The sequence below is a fragment of the Gobio gobio genome (assembly GCF_949357685.1).
Source record: "Gobio gobio genome assembly, chromosome: 2".
NCBI lineage: Eukaryota > Metazoa > Chordata > Actinopteri > Cypriniformes > Gobionidae > Gobio > Gobio gobio.
The window spans coordinates 38911958-38933384 of NC_137098.1; the positions used below are offsets into that span (position 1 = coordinate 38911958).

A 21427-nucleotide genomic window follows, 5' to 3' on the forward strand; every position below is an offset into this window, starting at 1 on the left:
TAAAATGGGCTGTTTTGAACCGTAATTTGAATCCTCCGAAGTAGCTGGTAATTATACCCCTAGTATGGTGGGGGATATGGTAGTGTTCCATAGCCGTGTTGATGAGGCCATGCGGGATTGAACCGTATGCATTAGCCAAGTCGAGCCAGACAACCGTTAGGTTTCCTTTGCTCTTCTTGGCCTCCCGGATCAGCTGGTTGAGGATGCCCGTATGTTCCAAGCACCTGGAGAAACCTGGAATGCCGCCCTTCTGGACTGATGTGTCGACATATTTGTTCTTCACCATGTAGGTAGTCATCCTTTTTGCCAGGACAGAAAAGAATACCTTGCATTCGACACTTAGGAGAGAAATGGTTCGGAACTGGCTGATGTCGGAGGAGTCCATTTCCTTGGGTACAAAGCACCCCTCTGCTCTTTTCCAGGATGCTGGAATGATACCTTTTGTCCATATCCTTCGCAACAGTTTCCATAACCTGCGGAGGAGCGTCGGGCATCTCTTGTATACTTTATAAGGTATACCGCTTGGTCCTGGGGCAGATGCTGAACGAGCTTTCTGTACAATGTCCTGGACTTCTTATATAAAAATAAGTGTGTATAAATCTCAATTTCAAAAAATTTACCCTTTTTACTGGTTTTGTGGCAGGGTCACATATTAGGATAATGTTTATATTGTATTTATTATATATATATATATATATATATATATATATATATATATATATATATATATATATATATATATATATATATATATATATATATATATATATATATATATATATATATATATATATATATATATATATATATATTTATACTTTTAATAGGCTATTTTATAGCCTATACTGTGTATATAAAATAAAGAGAAAAACTAATGAAATGGTGTATTTGTGTTAAAATCGTCTCTGGTTAATCGTAAAAGTGGAAATGTTGCTATTAAAAAATTTTTTTTTTAAATGGCAGAAACATTTGTGTGACATATTGTGTCTTAAGAGTCAGTGAACCGTCTAATTCCAAATCCACTTCATGTCTGTGAAGCCCCCATGCAAGTCAGAGTCAGGACACTATTGGTGGTACATGTGTGATGCCATCTACACTCCTGGTTTCGTGGTGAATGCAATGATAGGAGGCGAGCTAGACCTGTCTTTTTTTTCTAGACTTGAACTCTGCTAGGATTTGTTTGGGTCTGGAGTCTCAAGGAAGCGCGTTATCGGGAGCGCGAGCCCTCGCATCACTGGAGCGGTGAGGCAGTAGCTTCAGCAGCGCGCGCGACACACAGAGTGCAGGAGCGCGGAATGCTCGGCGACTGACCAGACGCTGTTTGTCTTTATTTTACATTTTCTTTGGCGACGGCAGACTGCAAAAGAAACTGAGGACATCAGCCTCGGTGGATATCTGATATGGCTGGTTCAAGCACGCTCGATGTGTTTGTGGGAATTGTTCTAGTTTTACACACTTTGGGAAGTGTTTTCCAGATCACCCGAGGAGAATTAACGCCGGGAGGTGAGTGTGCTCGTGGACTCGAGTATAATCTATATTGATGACAGGAGTTTGTTTTGGCTATAGGGATGTGGAATCAGGTATTCACGACGTGACCTAAAGCGATAAGTTGCCCATGTCTATTTTTCTTATGTAGGCTATATCTTTGTGTTGGAGGACTTTTAAACAATGGGATAATGAGAAAACAGAATGCATGTTCATTAAAAGTTGATGTTACTTGTGCATCTTATCTAAAAGCGTATAATAGCCTACACTGTGTGTGTACATTTTTTTTCTTTTTTGAGTTTTTCTAAACATTAGGCGCGTGCTGTATTGATTTTTTTTTTCATGTGTATAATAAGCGATGCATAACAACGAATAAGCTCATAATGTGCGGGTTGAGCATGTGCTGTTGTGATGTGCTGTATGCCAGAGGCGTTTATCAGCAGCTGTTTTCAAGCGGTATGTGAATGTATTCGCTTCCTGCTGAAAGAATATGAGTGGGGAAATCTTGCACCTTCAGTTTTTGTTATGTGGAGCGGGATTGTTTTCGTTGACATATAACCTGTTCATCACTAGAACAGCTAGCTATAGGGTTTCTAATCGCCTTCTACTGTGTCGTTTCACACTGCGCAAGGTTATTTAACATGAGACGCAGGGGGATTCAACAGACTGTACTGGAACTGTTATTCTTGTACACATTTAAGGGTAGATTGCAGTAATTTACTATTCCTCAAGTCATAAATTCCAAGGTGTTTCCATGTTCCGACCTATACGACTTGAGCTCAGTGTGACTGCCTTTGTCTATGTGTCTCGGAGAGACGCATTCTCGTATAGAGATCTAACCTATATTAAACTAAGCTAAGAGAGCAGCTGTTGTGAATATCAGCAAGATTTTCTGAACAACAGCAAAATCAGCTGGTGTGTGATGTCGCTTTTATACAACAGTTCCATATAATAAAAAGGTAATGTCGGGTAAATTTACTTTACATTTCGTATAGTTTTCTCTATGCGAATTTGTTCCAAACGAAACCAAACATTTGACGTCGATTATTAGTGGAGCTGCAACAAATTCTTTACTTTCAAAGGATTATCACTCTGCTCCTGCTCCATTCCAGGTTTTTCATTTCCCTGCTCCAAGCAGAAATAATGCAGACGCCAGAACCTTGATAACCCCCCCAAAAACAATGTTGTTGTGGATAGTAATTAAGAATTTTGCTTTTTTTTTTTCAGTGCTGCATTTCTGTAATATGAAAGTGCTGTGTACAAATGAACTTTTAGACAACAAATGTTAGTCACCACAAAATACACAATAATCGGTAATTCACATGATCGCAGCGATTAGCTATTGACAACACCCAGTCCCGCCCTAAAAAATTGTTATGTTTGAGAATCCATTTCACCCGGATATACGTCAGACGTTTAATCACTCGCCTTGCATGGATTGCTTTATGCAAAATAAATGTTTGTAAATACTACACTTAAATAAGTGATATGAATGAAATATAAAAATAAATGTCACATTTGTACTAGTGAATGGAAGTAGGGGATTTCCAAGTGCACTAGATGGCAGCTTGATCAGCACTCACACCACTTGGCCAATCAAACTGGAACTAACTTCTGCATAAATGGTGTTACGCCATTGGAGAAGTGGTTTAATGTTCTTGTTTTTGATAAAGTAGTCAAAATTCTGAATCAGAACTCTGTGACCTAGTTTGTAGCCTACTTTACAGGCATTGGCAGGATGGGAACTACATGTGAGTTTTGGACAAAAAAAGAAAAACATTACAGCCTAATGTCTCTCACATGTGTACCTTGAGTGTTATTGTTGGTGTGTGTGTGTGTGTGTGTGTGTGTGTGTGTGTGTGTGTGTGTGTGTGTGTGTGTGTGTGTGTGTGTGTGTGTGTGTGTGTGTGTGTGTGTGTGTGTGTGTGTGTGTTGCATAGCGATCTTTCATTTCTATTGATAGAAAAAAAAACAGCAAAGTAGGCCAAGGGTAGTACAACATTACATAATATTATATGTGAATCAGCCTTGAGTATGTAGCTTGTGATAACCATTACTTTCCTGCCCCATACAGATACTCCTGAAGCTGAGTGAATTGTAAACGTGTTCAGACACTTCTGAATGCCAAAACACACAGTCAAGTTCAAGTTGGTTGATAAAAACCCTCACAATGACTTTCAGTTTTTTTTCCTAATACTTGATAGCTATGATAGATAAATTGAGCACCATACCTTCCACCAGAACCCACCTTTCTTTGGGTTAAGATAAGCCCCTTTCACCCAGAGATTCTGGAAAATACACTGATAATGTGTCCCAGAATACAATAATTGATTTTGTTTCTTTCACACTGCCAGGGATTTTCTGGAATCTTTACGTGCGTTTACACACATCCTGTAAAGATCCCGTAATTAAAAACACATGACATCAGGATGTGACATGTAATGTTTTTAGCAGCGGAAGTTTGCTGATGATCTGCGATTTTTCCCTTGAGAAACCACTCTTGTGTATTTTTTTTCTGATTAGATCATAAACTGCTGCATCGCGTACTGTTCTATTAAGCTGGCGAACAATCTCAGCTTCAGCGTCATCACTACGATACACACCTTACGGCATTGATCCTGCCTTTTGTTTACACAGGGCGCGTTTCAGGACTGATCCCAGAAATGTTACTAGGTCACCATACCAGGATCGATCCCGGGATCAATCCTGGGACGTGTTTGCGTTCACACAGAAGGCTCTCTAGCAATTCTATGGCAATTTTCTGGGATCAACGCTCTGTGTGAATATGGCTATAGGCCTACAGTTGTTTTATGGGGTCAAGGGATTTTTGCTGGCTCTCTTGGCAAAACGTGAAGAAAGTCCTTTACTTAACAAGCATGGTTTATTAATTATTATATTAATTAATATTTATTAAAAGTAGTATGTAGCCCGTCTGCTTTAGATGGTTGAGGAGAAACAGCTCTGAAACTGCACCGGGAAAAGGAGACATGGTGAGAATGCAGGGCCCCCACAACTCTTAAGTAGTTCATCCAATGGGAAAGGGTTGGGTTTAGGTTTGTATTCAGTCTGTCTTTGTCACCCCCTCCCTTTGGCTTCTCTCCTTTTCTCTCTTTGGCCTCAATTTCTTCTTAAGGGTTATACTTTTTACCATACCATTTTTTTTTCCTCATTAGCGTGCATGACAGTCGTGAAAAGGGCCTTTATTTAGACAATGATTGAATTGATTGATTTTGAACCATACTAAATGTATTAGGAAGACTCCTTGCGATCTTTGAATTTGTGCTTAGATCTCAATCCATGTAAAGTTAAAGTCTGAAGTGTGAGTGTCTGTTTCTTGAAGGAAATCTGTTAGCTTCTTGAATTACAATGCATTACAAATTCTCCTTGTTTTCAATCCTTAGCACTGCATATATCACTGTGAAGTGTCTCAGGGAGCGATATAGAGTTATGATATCTTATCAGAACATTGAATCCAGAGCTGCCACTGGGCTGTAGACCACCCCAGAGCTTGGGCGATGCCTTTGGCCCTGGATTATCAATCCATTATACCTTGGCAGCAATATAAAGCTACATCTTGGCAGCTCAGACCCATCAGACTGAGCATCTCTATATTGTGTCTGCTTTTACCCAGTAATGGTTTTTCTCTTACTTGTACTTTCACAGGCAGGTAGATTCATCTCTTCATGTCGTCGAGTTTAAGCGATGTGCATCTCTTGTACACATAGAGTCTCTCAGCTCGTGGCCCAGATAAAGCATTATTTATAGAGTGCGCTGGCCATCTGCAGTGCTGTGTCAGAAAAGACTTTATTAATAGGAGTGAAGAGCTGGGTGTGATTCTCTCGCTACCAATGCAACAAAATGAATAGTTTGTTGCTAAATTTGGTGGAGCAAAGTAAGAGGTCACAAGGAGCAATCTCCCATTTGTGGAACAGCTTTTTGTACGTAAACTAGGGCCTGCAGTAAAAGCTATTAAAAACATTCAGTCGAGACTCTATAATGAATGCATGCACACTGAATTGTGCAGATACATCCATATGATATTCATGTTCTCACACAAACTTGAATAGTTTAGTTAGCGATTTAAGAGTTTTATTACGTGATCACAAACCGCATGAGAAATGATTGTTGCAGGTTTCTGATCATTTTTTTGCCCACTTCTCAATAGAAAGTTAACATGTTAGCATGTCTGATTCTCACAAGTCAAGCTTTAAAGAATATGGCAGATCGTTGTAAAGGTGTTAGAGCGACTATGTACAGTATATATCAGGTTCAGCTAGTGTTTTTTACCATTTACCATTTTACCAGGTTTTCTTTTTTACCATTTTATAACTACCATTTGTTTTAGTGTAGATTTTAACCGAACATTAAAACGTTTTCCTTGAAAGGTCCTGTTATTATTTTATTCCTGCAACCCTTGAAGAATAAAGTAAGAATTTGGACTTTCAGTTTATATATTGAGAATTTTTAAAATGCCAAGTGTTTACTTTTAGAGCTGTCCTTTGGTAACAGATAGTTGTGGTTGCTCCATCTGGACGTCATTAGAACTGGACATCCTTCCTGCATATTTTCCATCGCTCTCTCCTTCTCTGTAAATCTTTTGCCTAACAAGACTGTCTGTAACTACATTCTCACAAACCTGAGCCTGTTTGGACGTCGGAGCATGGGTGTGAACCAATGAGACAGTGAGATGATGGAAGACAGGGTGAGATCATCGGGAATTTTTCATTTTTCATTTTCCTTAACTTGGCTAAGTTGGATATGACGTGCTCTCTCTCTCTCTCTCTCTCTCTCTCTCTCTCTCTCTCTCTCTCTCTCTCTCTCTCTCTCTCTCTCTCTCTCTCTCTCTCTCTCACTCACACACACACACACACACACACACACACACACACACACACACAGACACACACACACACACACACACACACACACACACACACTCACACTAAGACAGAATTAGGCCTCCTGGCATCAAGTAGGCATCAAGTTAACTGACCATAGCACTGATGCACAGCCTGTTTCTAATACACAGCCTGGTTCTAAGTTCATCATCCATCATAATGCCAGCAGCAGCCTTCCACACACACAAACTCATACACACACAAAAACACGAGCCCTGCAGAGGCAGCTAGTGGAACTTCCATTGACCTTCATGTCTCTCAGAAGTGACTGCTGTAGGGGGAGTTAGCCGTTTGAAGGGAGATCCTTGGAGCAAAGAAAGAGCATCCAAAAAGATTGAAAGCAGCAGTCAGATAATGTGAAAAAAAAATATATGAGAATGTGAAATTAGTGAGAGAAAACCGAAAATGAATACATGTTGGGCAAGACAGTCATTTGGAATGAATGAGTTGGTTTGAATGCTAGGCTCTGCAATTTTCCTTCCCTTCTTTCAGCATGGCGGATAAGTGAATGGATAGCTTGAGTCAGGCTTTATCCATCCTTGAATGAGTTCCTTAGAAAGGGTGAAAAGAGCTATGAAGAAAAGAATAGAGGGGGTCCTTCTGGGTAGGTATGCTTGCAGCGCCTGACTGTTGTTCCCAGGCGCACCACCATGCGTACATTAACAAAAACGAATATTACACTTTATGAATGAACAATCTTGCTCAAAGTGCTATGTTGTTCTGTTACATTTGCCACAAAAGAAGAAGAAGTTAAAAGTACGCCTCGACCCTAACCAGACTAAATCCCATTTAAAAGTGCACCGCTTGACCTCACTGAATACAGCTGTGAAAGAGAGAGGGGAGGAGAAAGAAAGAGTTTCTTGGTGAAAGTCACAGAGGTTTCCAGTTGTCTATTGTTCTCTAAGGGTCTTGTGTGTTTCACATGTTCACAATGCTTTTCAGGCCTCCAGCGGTGCTTTTGTTTTCAATTCCTCCCTGGTTCTCTTTCCATCTTTCTCTGCCATTCGCTGTCTTTCTCTCCAGGGCTGCAATAATGGTACTCAGTATGAGGTCCTTTTCTTTATAGCTTAGCTAATTACCTTTCAACAAAAGTTAATTACACCGCTCTGAAGTGTTTGTTATTCTTTCACAAACATATTCAATGCACTATTCTCAAATATAGCTGGCTAATAGCAGATTATGTGTGCTATTAACCCCAGTTGTGCATTTACATGTTAAAAGTGTAGTCCAGATGCTTTTTTTCCCCTTCTTGAAAAAAACAGAGGCTGGTTAGCTGCTATAATCTGCTTTTAGGACATCTAAAAAGATTTCTTGCACCTGTTCATGTGCACTGACCCAAATGTAAGTAGTGAATGCAGAGCATCTAGTGACTTTAGAACAGAGCCTCTAGTGTGAATGAGATGGAATGGGTGATGAGGCAGAGAGATTGGAATAGCAAGAAGTTGTAAACGTGTCCCTGAAGATGTGTGTGTGTGTGTGTCTGTGTGGAGTGTCACTGTGGGGGGTTAGCAGAGGTTGGCTCAAGGGTAATGAAAGTTTCAGTTCACTCAAGCAAACTCACAAGCACTTGAGTGTTGTTCAGCAAAGGACAATTAACCAGCACAATGTGTTTTCTCTTGAGGACTACTTGTTTCTTTCTCTATTCTGTTTTCTTTTGGCTGGATGTTGTTGTTTTTGCTTGTATGTCTAGTTTTGCTGCTCATATTTATCATGCAGTGCTAAATGTCTAGTTATTTAAGTCAGTTCTAATAAAAGATCGTTCATTTCTTATGGACATCTGCCCTTAATTTCTGTTTAATCCAATATATATTTTTTTTTTTACAAAAAATTAACAATGACAAGAGAATACTGCTTTTTCTGTAAGGTTTCTTGCAGTTTTCTCGATTGTTTACACAGATTTTCTGAAAGCATGCCTCATACTCTCAGACCTCTACACACAAATAAAAAAACACACACAATGGGCAAAACCCCTCAATTCTCCTGCAAAATGAAACCTTACATTCAAAACAATGTTATTTCTTCTCAAAATGGTATTTTGTTTTCAAATGACACACACAAACCATCATATGAATAGACATTTATAAGAACCAGTTGAACACTCATGTGCTCAATGTAAAACACTATGATGAATGGAAAACACTTCTTCTCCATTCATCATAATGACTTCGGTCTTTTTTTGGTTCAGTGTTACACTTACTACAGACAGTACATACATAAGTGTGTTGTACAATATTTGAGAATACTGTTTCTATACTTTTATAGAACATACAAATACATGGTAACAAATATATTTTATTTTTCCCACAGTGTACATCCCAACCAACACAAAGTTGCACATACAGTGGTCTACACACAAAACAACAGAAGAATTTACTGTACAGTTACAGTAACAAATAAAAACTATGCTGCTCCAAAAAAGAGCTCACCTGTTGCCCTTGTATGCTAAAGCTCTGTTTGCTAATTGTAAAACTGTGTGACAGGTGTTTGCCCATGTGATGAGTCAGTGTGCATATTTGAATGGCAGTGTGTTCCTTGTGAAAACAAGAGATGTTCTGCATGAAAATTGTGCCAAATGCAGAGAATTGTGTGTAGTGTTTTGAACAAATGGTGTTTTAGAACTGGAATTGGTTCAGGGGGTTGGTGCATGAGTTACATGTTGTGGTCATTGTGTCTCAAGTACCCGTATTTGTGTGTAAACAATTGAGAAAAACTGTAAGCGATCAGGGTGATTCAACATTTCTACAAAAATAGAGAAAAATACAGTTTCAGCATATTTGGGGGTACTTGACGTCGAAAAATTTCAAAAGCTGGATGGAACATATTCTGGATCGAATAATTCTTACCAAGTATAATACCTAAGATATGACAGCGATGGCCAGAGTTAACCTGAATATAGATTATAGATTTATAAAGATAGTTTTTTATTCATGTTACTATGTGTACCCCTTTTTTCAGCTAAATGTGGTTGTCATTCGCCTTTGTGAGTGTTTAAATCAGAGGCAGTCTTAGTTCTCAAACGCATGCATTACAGTCCAGAGAGACTAGTATAAAGTATAAACAAAACACACACCCTTGTACCTTGTACACCAAATAACCCATGGCATTTTCAAAACATTGTTTGTTTGACCATCCCCACCCCACCTTCCAACAACTCGTCCAAAGGTGTGAGACTATCTGTTTGACCGACCTATGTGTGCAAACCTGTTGTTGTTTTTGCAGTTTTAATTTAATGCTAGTATGGCAGAATCACCTTAAGGTTATTAAATCTTTTTTCCCCTCAAAACTTTTGTATTTTTTGCATTAACAATTAAGTTTAAACATAAAAAAAAACATTTTAACATTTTTAAATCTTTCTGCCTTTTGTTTATTGGTAGCACTTTATTTTACAGTCCTGTTCTGCATGTACATATGTACTTATTATAGCAATTACAATAACTGGGTAATAACTAGGCACTAACCCTGACCCTACCCCTAAACCCAACCTTAACCCATGTAGTTACCTTAAATTACCAGAAATTTCTTGGTTAAGTACACTGTAAGTACATGTACTATAAAATAAGGTGTAACCTGTTTATTTGTTCATGAGATGTTTAAAGGTGTTGCAATTTTTCGAAATATTATGTTCAGTCGCCCAGTAGCACACACAAACACTCGACTCATGTTCATGATGGTGTTTTCAGCTGCATGCAAGCCTTAACAGGACTGTGTCGGTTCTGACTAACTCAGACTTGAACAATAAAGCTTTGTGTTTCTGCAACTGGAACCGTGTGTGTGTGTGTGTTTTAGGGAGTGTAGCCTATGTATGAGGGGTGGGTGTGTGTTTTTTGGGAAATTCACTTCAGCAGAAACGGACAAAAACAATCTGCAGAACTGTAAAGCATAAACACATTATACTGCTTGTGTGTGTTTCTAAGGGAAACTCCCCTGAGCCTCAGCTATTGTAAACACCAATGTGTTAATGTTTTTGTAATTAAGTGATAAAGAATTGTGTAGCTGTACAGTTTGTAGTATGCAGTATTTTATAATCAGTGTCCCATGCATTGGAACTAGTGTTTTACACACTCAATGAATTCGATTTAAATTAGATTATAAAAGCGTCAAATTAACTGACCTCCTCATGTTCTGAAGATAGTTTGAGCACATTTGCAATACATGCTTTTTTATCCTTATAGTGAATTATTCATTAGTTTGTTGGGGTTTTTTTTCTCCTTTTTTTTGTTTTGTTATTTTGCTCAGTTCATTCTAATCTTAGCAAGTGCTCCCCACATCCATAACAAAAATCACTGCTTTCAATAGTTTCATTAGTTATAGCTACATTTATTGTGCACATGGTGCAATGCCAGGGTCATGGCGTTTGGTCAGCAGCTGCCTGCCTTTAAATGCATAATGTAATGTAAATGTATTGATAAATGTGAGTTTATTTTTAATAAATGTACATTTATGTTTTATTTACAAACAAATGAATTTGCACAATTATGCATTTAGTGACATTTGATCTGCATCCCCATTTGCATGTCATTAGGAATTAATATAGTTTTGTGTCATCGTAACTTTCATTGCGATCTGAGGCTAATGCAAACTGCTCATCTACATGCTGATAGTTATTCCTCATAACTGAATGTCTTGTTGCACACAGTAATGGAGGTGGGAGATAAAAGAGAGATCCAGCTGTGCTGTCTCTGGGTTTGTGGGCGAGTGTCTGAATTGCTTGATCTGAGAACAGCCCCAAGGATATTATGTTCCCATCATGCTTTTCCCAAGGCAGTCAACAGCATCATTCATAAATAGTATTTCTAGGTTGTAACCTTCTATTTTCAATAATCATTGAAACATCTGTAAGATAACAACTAAATTTAGCTCATTATGACCTTTTTTTTTTAAATATCTCAGCACTCTTGTACTTTATTTTCATTGTATGCTCCTGCACCCTCTGTGATTAAAATCATTTTTCATATTAGAGCACCATTACAAGCTGTCAAACATTTTATATGATCTGGTCATATGTTCTTATTTTAAGATTAAACTAGTTGTGATTTAGAGCTAGCACATAGTTACAGGCTAATGGTTGTGCGTGTTGTGGAGTGTTGGGGGTTATAATTGAATCAGCAAAACCTAATTGAGCGTAATGAACATGTTTTTTTTTTTTTGTGCTGTGCCCTGGGCTGGCTGACACTTTTTAAGCACAAAGAAATGAAGTCTGACATGTTAATTAGGAATAAATTATGCATTGTATACTCTCTGTCCTTGGCTGGGAGATCAGGGTTCATGTTAGTGTGATGCCAACCAACTACGGTAGAAAACGCATACAGCCAAGATTGAAGGCTTGTGAAATGTTACATAACCTGGACGCTAGGTTATGTGGCTGAAGTAACAGAGAAAGCTACAGCTGTGGGATCCTCTTTTGTGTGTGTTATGCAGACCATTTAAAGGGATAGTCCACCCAAAAATGATAATTCTGTCAGCTTTTACTCACCCTCATGTCATTACAAACGTCTTTTGAAAAATCACTATGCACAACCAAGTGTCTTTAAACATCCAAACTGCTCTCCAAACTACTCCCCAGTCTCCATCGATCTTGAGCACATACGTTTTAGTGTGTTAGAGAGCCAACATCCCTCTTTCACACAGTCACACTCATTAATATAGCTGGAGCTGAAATAAGTCACTGTCGGGTAAAACTGTCCGTTTTTATTTCGTATGGGCCTGAAAAACATTGGTCAAGTGCAGATTTTATATATTCAGTGCAAAGTCCTGTGGTGACCCATGACAAATGTACTTCATGAAATCATTTAGCTATATCCCAGGAGAAAAACAAACACAAAGCAAAAAAAGAAAAAGAAAAGAGGCAAAACCAGACCGATACAGCAGCTCAAAACAAGAGCAAAACAATTGGAGAACTTACAAGACTTGCTAACCAGGCGGCCAGGCCAAAATGTTTCATTCAAGCATTATGATGTGTGTCCAGATGTGATCGGTCACAAGAGATTGGGAAGCTTTCAGTGATATATGTGAGAATATGAGAGTTGGTTTCTGTCTGTGTTCAACAGCAGCTGGTGTTAAAGGCATTTCTTATTAATGTGTTTAACTGCAGATGTCAAGGGTGCCAAGCCAAAAAAACATTTTTGGTGTGCTTTTCATGAGTCAGTGTTTCCTACAGAATACTGTTTTTGCATCAGTTCAAACCCCCCGATTGATACAAGACAGTTTTGGAAACGTTTTAATGTTTTAAATATTCAAATTGTTATAATTCAAGTGTAATTTAATATAAAAACCGCAAATGTTCATCCTTAACTACATGTTGTCATATAAACAACCAGTCAGTAATGGTCTCACAAAACTCGGATGGACAAAACAGTTCCTAATTTCAAGACTTGTGATTTAGTAAGTGAATCAGGCAGTAACTACTTGGATGGGCTCATTTAATTCAGTTAACGTTTCGTTTATAACAATTAGGATGATTTATTAGTGGTGGTGTGATTTTTACATTTTCTTTATAATTAACACTGACATTACCCTGAAGGAGTTTTAAATGTTTGAAGAAACACTAAAAGGCTCTCAAGTTGTGTCACACGCATCATAAACTGAGATGTGGAAACATACTTTAATGGGACCAGGCTGTGTGAGTGCAAATCTGGGCCATGTGTTGTGAGGTCTATCGGTTTCTCAGAGGAAATGATCATGGCAACCAAGACATAGAAAATCCACTTTGAAGTGCTTTGAGCAGAAGTTGCTAGTTGGGGGGAGATCCTTGCAAATCAGATGTGCCTCGCTTAAGGTACAGTGCTAACAAAACGTAAAAATGTAAACAATATATGTGTGATTTTGCTTTGTTGTTACATATCTAGTAAAAATCTCAGAAGTGGCACAGTCTTTCCTCACTCCATGTTTTATTGCACAAAATTGGCTTTTAAGACACTGTAAAAAATCTAAATCACAAAAATGTAATGATAATGTTTTAGTTAACTGGACAATTAAATGCAAAAAAGTTGGCTTAACTGGTCAAAATAAGTTGGTTCAACAATTGTTGGACCAACCTAGTTTTAATTGTAAATTCGATTTGTAAATGCAAGTTAACACGCATACAAGCTGCAACAAGTTAACAATGCATTCTGGGTGCATCATGCAAAACTCATCCATGGCTCCCAGAATGCATTGCGGTATGAAGCATGTCACCATTGTTGAGATTCATAGGCTGATTCTTGATGTCTGTGTGAGAAAATCTCATAGGAGGTCAAAGTGCTTAGTTGACTAAGGTTTAAAACCGATTGTACACTATTTTGATTAAAACCATGTTTGATCTTTTCTAAAATCACAATTAAAAAAAAGCTAATAGTATATTGCTCATATTAAATTCAGTCATAAAATCAGTGAATTAAGCCACTACACAATGATTATATTATTATCATCGAGCAACTGACAACATTTGATTGTTTTCTTATCAAACATTAAAGGGGTGGTAAAACACATTCTTTTGAAGGCTTGGCTGTGTTTGTGGGGTGCACTGTAACATGTGTTCATGCTTCGTTTTAAAAAAAATTGCCTTATTTTTCATATATTTGACCTTTATTCTACACTGCTCTGTCCCTCCTTGTAAAACGGTCTGATGCTTTCCGGGTTGTATGAAGCCAGTCCCTCAAAAATACGCAGTGGGCTCAGATTGGTTAGCTGGCCCAGTGTGTTGTGATTCGCTAACCGCAGTGCACGTCGGAAACGTCAGGCCCCTTACCTGAGGCTGTTCAGTATTAGAAACAACGGCGTCAATAAAACCATATGAGCTCGAATCAGACCCAGAACATTTGAGTGAAGATGATCAAGCAGAACCTGCTCAGTCCTCGAGAGTAAAGACTGCGGATCTATAATGATCTCTACTGAATGGCACTTTAACTTTTGTATTTTTAGAACGATTATAGCCAAATATCTGTCGCAAGAACTAACGTTAACCCAAAACGAACACTAAGCACTGGCTTTAACTAGTAAGTTAGCCAAATCACACACAGAAGCATGTTTAGCATGCCTGTAGATAAACAATACATAAAAGCTCTAATCAAAGAATAATTTACACTAATGCCAGGTTCGCTGTTGAGATTTTAACGTTAGTGTTTGTAACGATAGGTGTTCGTCGGATAACGTTAAGTATGAATGAGCATTTAACAGACTGGTTTGCAGAACAGCGTTGTCATCTGTTTACTTCCTTGATACAGGAAAACACATCGATGAAAAATAAATCAGACTTACAGGTTGTGGCCCGTGAACAGCTTCTGTTTGTAAATCATTTGTAAATTGTAAATTTGCAAATCTGGCATTGAAATCGCGAAGACGGTGGATGTTTTCCTCTGTTAGATGTGCTGCAGGAGCCCTGCGCGCGCCTGATTCCCTGTATGTATGCTGTATGTTAAACGCTCTGCAACGCACCCCCGTCCCAAGGAAGGCTGAACAGAGCAAGTACCCCAGACCTGCAATCCGGATGAAAATAACAGCGTTTCCTCTGCATCGCGGCAACAACACTCCAGCCTACTATACCACAACAGCGCCGCGATACAAAATGGCCTCACACCCCCCCCCTTATTTAATATTCTCGGAGGAGGGGTTTATGTAAATATTGAGCCTGTTGATGTCACCAACCCTGGAGGAATGTGTGTAGTCGCCTACTGGCCGTTTGCTGTAGTTCTTAGAAACTGATTTCTTTAAAAGCAAATATCTCCCTTTGCTTTAAACTTTGAACGTTGTAACTTTGCAGATGTTGTTTATGCTCAAGCAGCAACATTACACGCTAGCTAAAGTTAGAATAGTGAAATCGTTGTTTACCATCCCTTTAAAAAGTTGTCAAAGTGCCCAACTAAAGAAAACACTCATCACCATGATGGTGACATAAAACAATAAAAAGCTGAACAAAAGAGCTTAAATTGGGAGACATGTGACCTTACTCAGTTAATTGAGTTAAGTGAACTACTTTGTTTAAATTTGAGTAAAGTCAAAAGAGCTGTGCAGCAAGTTGCCTTACAATTTTAAGTTATGTCAACTTTTTTTACAGTGTATGCCTTTATTATAGCCGCGTTTCCACCGAAATTACCCGGAACTATTTGTACCAGGAACTTTTTTCCCAGGAACTTTTTCTCCCCCAGACCTGCTACAATCTGCGTTTCCACCGCGGTCTAAAGTACCGGGGAGATTAGGCAAATTAGTCCGGTGACGTGGGAATGCGCGCGACTGCTTCTCCCAGTTACCGACGGACAGTAATCACTTTTGCGCGATACTGTCTGCAACAATAACAAGTGTAGGAGATGCAAGCAGCGCTGCTTTTGCTGATTATGTACACACATTACCAACACTGTTTATTTAAACGTGCACTTTCACCTGGTTTGACCATTTTAATGCAAAATGGGATGATGGGCAATCCAAAATCTGAATGTGTTGTAATAGCTCAATTCCAAAACAAAACATTTTCTATAAAAGGATAATGAGGTTTCAGTCATGACAGATGTGTGAAAAGTTAATTGAATGAAAACAATAGACTGAATTAAGCAGTTGAAAGATTAGGTACTAGATTGCAAGTATTTTATTTTTTATCACAATAACATCTCTTAACATTCACAAAAAATTTTTTTCACATGACTAGTATTACAATATGCTTCATTAAATGCATAATTTTAGAGACTTCTTCCTCAAATTTGAAATGAAGCAGGACCACACTTATGGCTTCACTTAAGTTGTGGTTATAAGTTATTATACTACATTCACATAGTTATACATTTAAAAATATAATATTTGGGTTTTCTAGATATGTTTATGTGCATATTCAGAAAGACTTGCGAGCAGCAGCCCTTTTATTTGCTTCCTACACTATATGACTACAATTAGAATGTGGTTATATAGTTAGAATGTGGAAATTAAAGACACAGTGACATTTTACACATTTTACTTTATTTTAGACAGATTAGTTCTTACAAAATTAAAATAAAAGTGTGCAAAGACAAATAAATTACTAGAACAATAAAATGAAAATATAAAATGTGAAAACAACAATATAAAAAAAAGTGTATTTTTCAGTAACCTTTCCAAGAGCTGTGCCAACATGTACAATATATAAAGTACAAGTGTGGTAGAGCAAATGCTTCATTCAAGCGGCTGGTCATTGTGGCTACTTCTTGAACGACTGGACAAACTGTCCAAGAACAGACAGAAACCCGGTCTGAAAGTCCCTCTGCTGCCGTCTGTTTTCTTCCGCTTCTGCCTGGTGGAATGCCAACTCTTGCCTCCTCATCTCTCCTCGGCCTGGCTATCCAGTAACAGCTGCATATATTGGTCAGGCTGTTCTTGTCCATGCTGCAGGACGGCCCGGTTAGCCTCCTCCATGTCCCTCAGTGCATCAAAAAAGTCACAGTCCTTTTTCCTTTTCCCTAAGTAGAAAACTTGCACAGAAACACATGGAAATTAATACACAAGGCAACCATGAAACAATAGAAACCATCAATTAATTATTTAAAGTGTTTTCACTACAAATAATGAACAATTGTTTGGCCAGCTTGAACAATGCCCAGTGTGCAAATTTGGCAATTTAAGTTTACAATTAAAAACAACAAAACCATTAAGGATTACACATCAGTTTTTAAATATATACACATTTTTGTCAGCTTTATAACGTACTGGTGACCGCGGGGGAAAACACGCTTGTCTCCGTTGCCTGCGATTCATCAGGGCCACTCGTTATGTCTGGAAAAGCACGTTGAAAAAAGTTACTGCAACGTGTTTAAACACTGCAACGAGTTTAATAGATGATACCAAGATGATATATTTACCTTCAACCCACTCGGATTCCTGGATGGTTTCCAACAACGCACTAGCCGAGTCTTTCGTTACCGCTGCCCTAGAAAAGGACGGTCTGTGTCCCAGCAACGCGTCCAGGCGGTCATACCACTTGTTGATACGCCGGTCGGAACCGCTCCGGTTGTTATGATCCTTTAATTTCTTGTAATCTTGTCTTAATTTCTTCAATTTCTCTCTGCACTGTTTTCCAGTGTGACTGGAACCGAGTCGATATCTTCAGGTAACGTTATACCTTTTCATTACGGGTCGCCGTTTCCAGTTCCCGCTGGATGTCCTCCTCCGCATATATGCTCAATAAAGCCTGAACCTCGTCGTCGGTCCATCGGTCGAATTTATTGTTGAACTCCATTGTTGCAAAAAAAATATTTACTGAACGCAAAACCCACAGAACTCACCTCGCAAAAGACTTGTAAATATGGCGGTGGAAAAAAAAAATAGCTGCGAGAGCTCAACCAATCAGCATGTTCAGCGCCCAAGTCCCACCCCCGAAAGTTCGCGAACTTTTCAAAAGTCCCACCTCGCAAGCAGGGCCGTTTGGAGGGGGAAATATTTACCCGGAACTTCATTTAGACCCTGGTTCCTGCGGTCGAAACACACCGAGTTCCCCCCCAAAGTTCCTGGTTCCGGGGTAAAGTTCCTGCGGTGGAAACGCGGCTTATGATAGGACAGTAGAAGTGGGAACAGGGGGACTAGGCCGTTCTAAACACTGCTGCTTTAAATGTTGGAGTGCTGCACACATGACTCTGACAAGGCTTTATATTATTAAAAAACCTTCTTTAAATGTTTCTCCTTTTTTCATTAATTGTGTGATATTACTAGAGGATGAATACCTACTGTCTCTAATGGGTCTGAATGTTCAGCGTTTTGTAATGTTGTAATATAATCATTTATAACATTAAAATATTTTAATGAGAGAAGAAGAAATCTTGGATGTTTTGAAGATTGTTTTCAAGTAGATGTAAACAGGCTTTTTTAAAAACAGATCAGTTCTTCCATCCCTTTATTATAATTTTTTTGGGGGGTTTTATTTACCCGGAACATGTGATTTCATGGAAAATGCTATTAATGCATCAGTCTAACATTTTGGAATGTGAATGTGCTCAGTTGTTTACTTGGGGGAAAAAAGTTAGAAACTTTCTTTAACTTGACTTTTTATCCACAACCACTTCCATTAACATTATTTACACAGACACACACATTCATTCCTTAAACATCAGACAGCATGTATGAAGACAAGTTGACCTGATTACAATGCCCTAAGGGAGATGAATGAGACATGCAGGGTGAGGTTGTTGTTTTATCCCAGACCAGTCATCTTCCTTTTACAGCCCTAATAAGTGTGTGTGTGTGTGTGTGTGTAAGGGAGAGTAGAAATGTCTGTTGGGTTTAACTCTTGTGCTGGATAAAAACAGGAAATGGCCACACACTCGTGTGTTCTTGTGGATTCCTTAAAAGGATTTTTTATATAACCTGCTCAGTTAGCATTGCTTTTAGAGTACACTATAACACAAATAACAGGACAGGTTTTTTAACAAACTTTTTATCTGTAAAATCAATTAAATCATAATATCTAAGAGCATTCTTTTTCAGTGGATGCTGGACTGTCAGATATTCATAGTACTGTAGATATAAAAACAAGAACTTTATATAGAATAACTTTTCCTTTGAGAATAGCTATGTTTATGAATCGATGACTCCCAAAATGGCACTAGTGCAATAACAGTCAGGATATTTATGCAGTACAGCAATTATGATTCAACCTCTGCCCAATAATAAATTAAATGTAATCGCCGAATTAGATTTCTCACAGTCAAGAGAGGTATAGTTGGATTTTTCCAGCAATGCAATGTGTTGTTGTAGGTTCCTGAATGCCTGTGGGATAATAGTGAAGAATAACTTCTATAGAAAACAGTTTGGAAAGAAAATGTATTCTAAGCCATTGAATAGGGTTAAAACAGCACCTTACAAAGGGCTGGAATAAAAATATTGAACCACAACATGACACACAAAGGATTCTTACGTTCAGGTTTATATTGTAATCAAAGTTGTATAAGAGAGTATACTTTATGCGCAAATCTTACAATTATGAATACAAGAATGAACATTTCATGTTCATGTTTCATGAACATTTCATTGTATCTGTATTATCCAGTATGTCCATATCAATTCATCTATAACTAAAGAATAGACAGAACATTTTTAGTTTTATCAATTTTATTATGTCACATGACTAAACTTAAACACAAGTGGCGAAAATAAAATTCTAAATAGTCACCAAAAATATAACATTTCCACATCCTGTACTTTGTCATATTTGATCAAAGAATCTTTATGTACCTATTAGGATCCTTAAGAAGCTAAAAAGGTACTAATAATTTGATATGCCATAAACCGTGTGGACCATTTTAGCTCACAGGTGGTCCTTTGAATGTTAATGGATCTATTTAGAAACATTTGTCATCCAAAGGAATGTTGAAGTACCTTTTTAAAAATGTAGGAACATTCATTCCCTCTGTGAAGCCATTGTAATGAGGTAGATATTAGAGCAGGAAAGCGGGGGTGGACAAACTGCATGCTCTGAGTTTAGAGAGCTATAGCAGCACAGCAGTCCATGCAGTAATGAACTCTCAAGCTGTTCATGTGTTTACCACAAATAACCTTTACTATGAGCCATCAGAGGATGTGACTTTAGTCACATAGTTCAGAATTGTAGTGTTATGTACGTGTGTCTTTGATTAATGTTGCAAGGCGAGGTCACTAGTGCTTTATAGCTTAAAGACCTCAAGTGTGAATACAAAACATGTTTTCTATTGATTTTGCACTGCCATTATATTATATACTATTATATTATAATATTGGCAACATGTTTTATGGAGACTTTTCATAGAAATAATGATCTTTATACTGTACAAACTGTATATTCTATCCCCTAAACCTACCCCTGAAGGCCTGTACACACCGGGACGAATATCGCGCACGCTTATCGCTAGCGTTTTTCGGCGCGTCTTGAGTGTTCACACCCAAGCGATTTTCATTGCCGTTTTGCGCGTCGGTGTGCACACTCACATTGGCGCCCTTTGTTTAGTCACGAGGTGTTAAACGTCTGCGTTAAATGCGCGCGAAAATCGTCCCGGTGTGAACAGGCCTCAATGTGACCTAACGAACATTTGTATGCATTTCAAATTGACAGCATTATTTATTTTTATTTTATTTAAGTGATTATGTTTAGCTTTAGAGCTAGGCTTAAAGGGTTAGTTCACCCAAAAATGAAAATTCTGTCATCATTTATTCACACTCATGTCATTCTAAACCAGTAAGACTTTCGTTTATCTTCAGAACACAAATGAAGATGTTTTTGATCAAATCTGAGAGCTTTCTGACCCTCCATTGACAGCTATGCAACTGCCACTTGGAAAAGTTCATAAAGAGATTGTAAAACGAATCCAAATGAATTCAGTAGTTTAGTCCAATTTTTCTGAAGAGACACGGTCGTTTTATACGCTGAACAGATATAATTTAGGCTTTTATTCACCAACGCGCACATCAGATATGGTAAACGGAAGTTCAAGCGTGTTTTCTAGATGTGCGAGAATCAATGAGGTTTGTTCTCACACGTCAAGCAAGTAAGGTTGAGCTTCTGTTTGTGAAGGGCTTGTTTACATCAGTGCGCATGCCTTTTTGATGCAGCATACAGTGGTGTTGTGCATTTCCCAGATGTTGGGAAAATTATTCTTAAAAAGCATTTTGAAAATCGTATAAATAATTATTCACTGTATTTTGAAGTGCCCACGATAACAATATCATGCATGTTCATTATTCTGATATATTGTATTACCGTATACCGGCACATGTCTAGTAGTTAGTTAAAGGGATAGTTTACCCAAAAATGAAAATTAGCCCATGATTTACTCACCCTCAAGTCATCCTAGGTGTATATGACATTCTCCATAAAAGTGCATCCATCCATTATAAAAGTAATCCACATGGCTCCAGGGGGTTAATAAAGGCCTTCTGAAGCGAATCTATATATAATATCAATATAATATCAGTTATATATAAAATATATAATATCAATAAATATTGTCATATGCTGGAACGCCAGTCTCTCATGAATACGTGTACGACAGTTAGCAGAAGTTAGAGATTACAGTTTGTAAAGTTTTAAATATGGATTATGTTTCTTACACAAACGCATCACTTCGCTTCAGAAGGCCTTTATT

The 21427-nt window shown here is 38.1% G+C and overlaps 1 protein-coding gene across 1 annotated transcript in view; it reads left to right on the top strand.

The window, feature by feature from the left end:
- The first annotated feature begins 1021 nt into the window (after positions 1–1021).
- The window catches only part of plxdc2b (plexin domain containing 2b), a 61851-nt gene continuing 41445 nt past the window's right edge, over positions 1022–21427 (top strand). Inside the window, exon 1 of the mRNA XM_079846199.1 lies at positions 1022–1503. Coding sequence (XP_079702325.1) covers positions 1401–1503 — 103 coding nt within the window. The 5' untranslated portion in view covers positions 1022–1400. The remainder of the gene's footprint in view (positions 1504–21427) is intronic.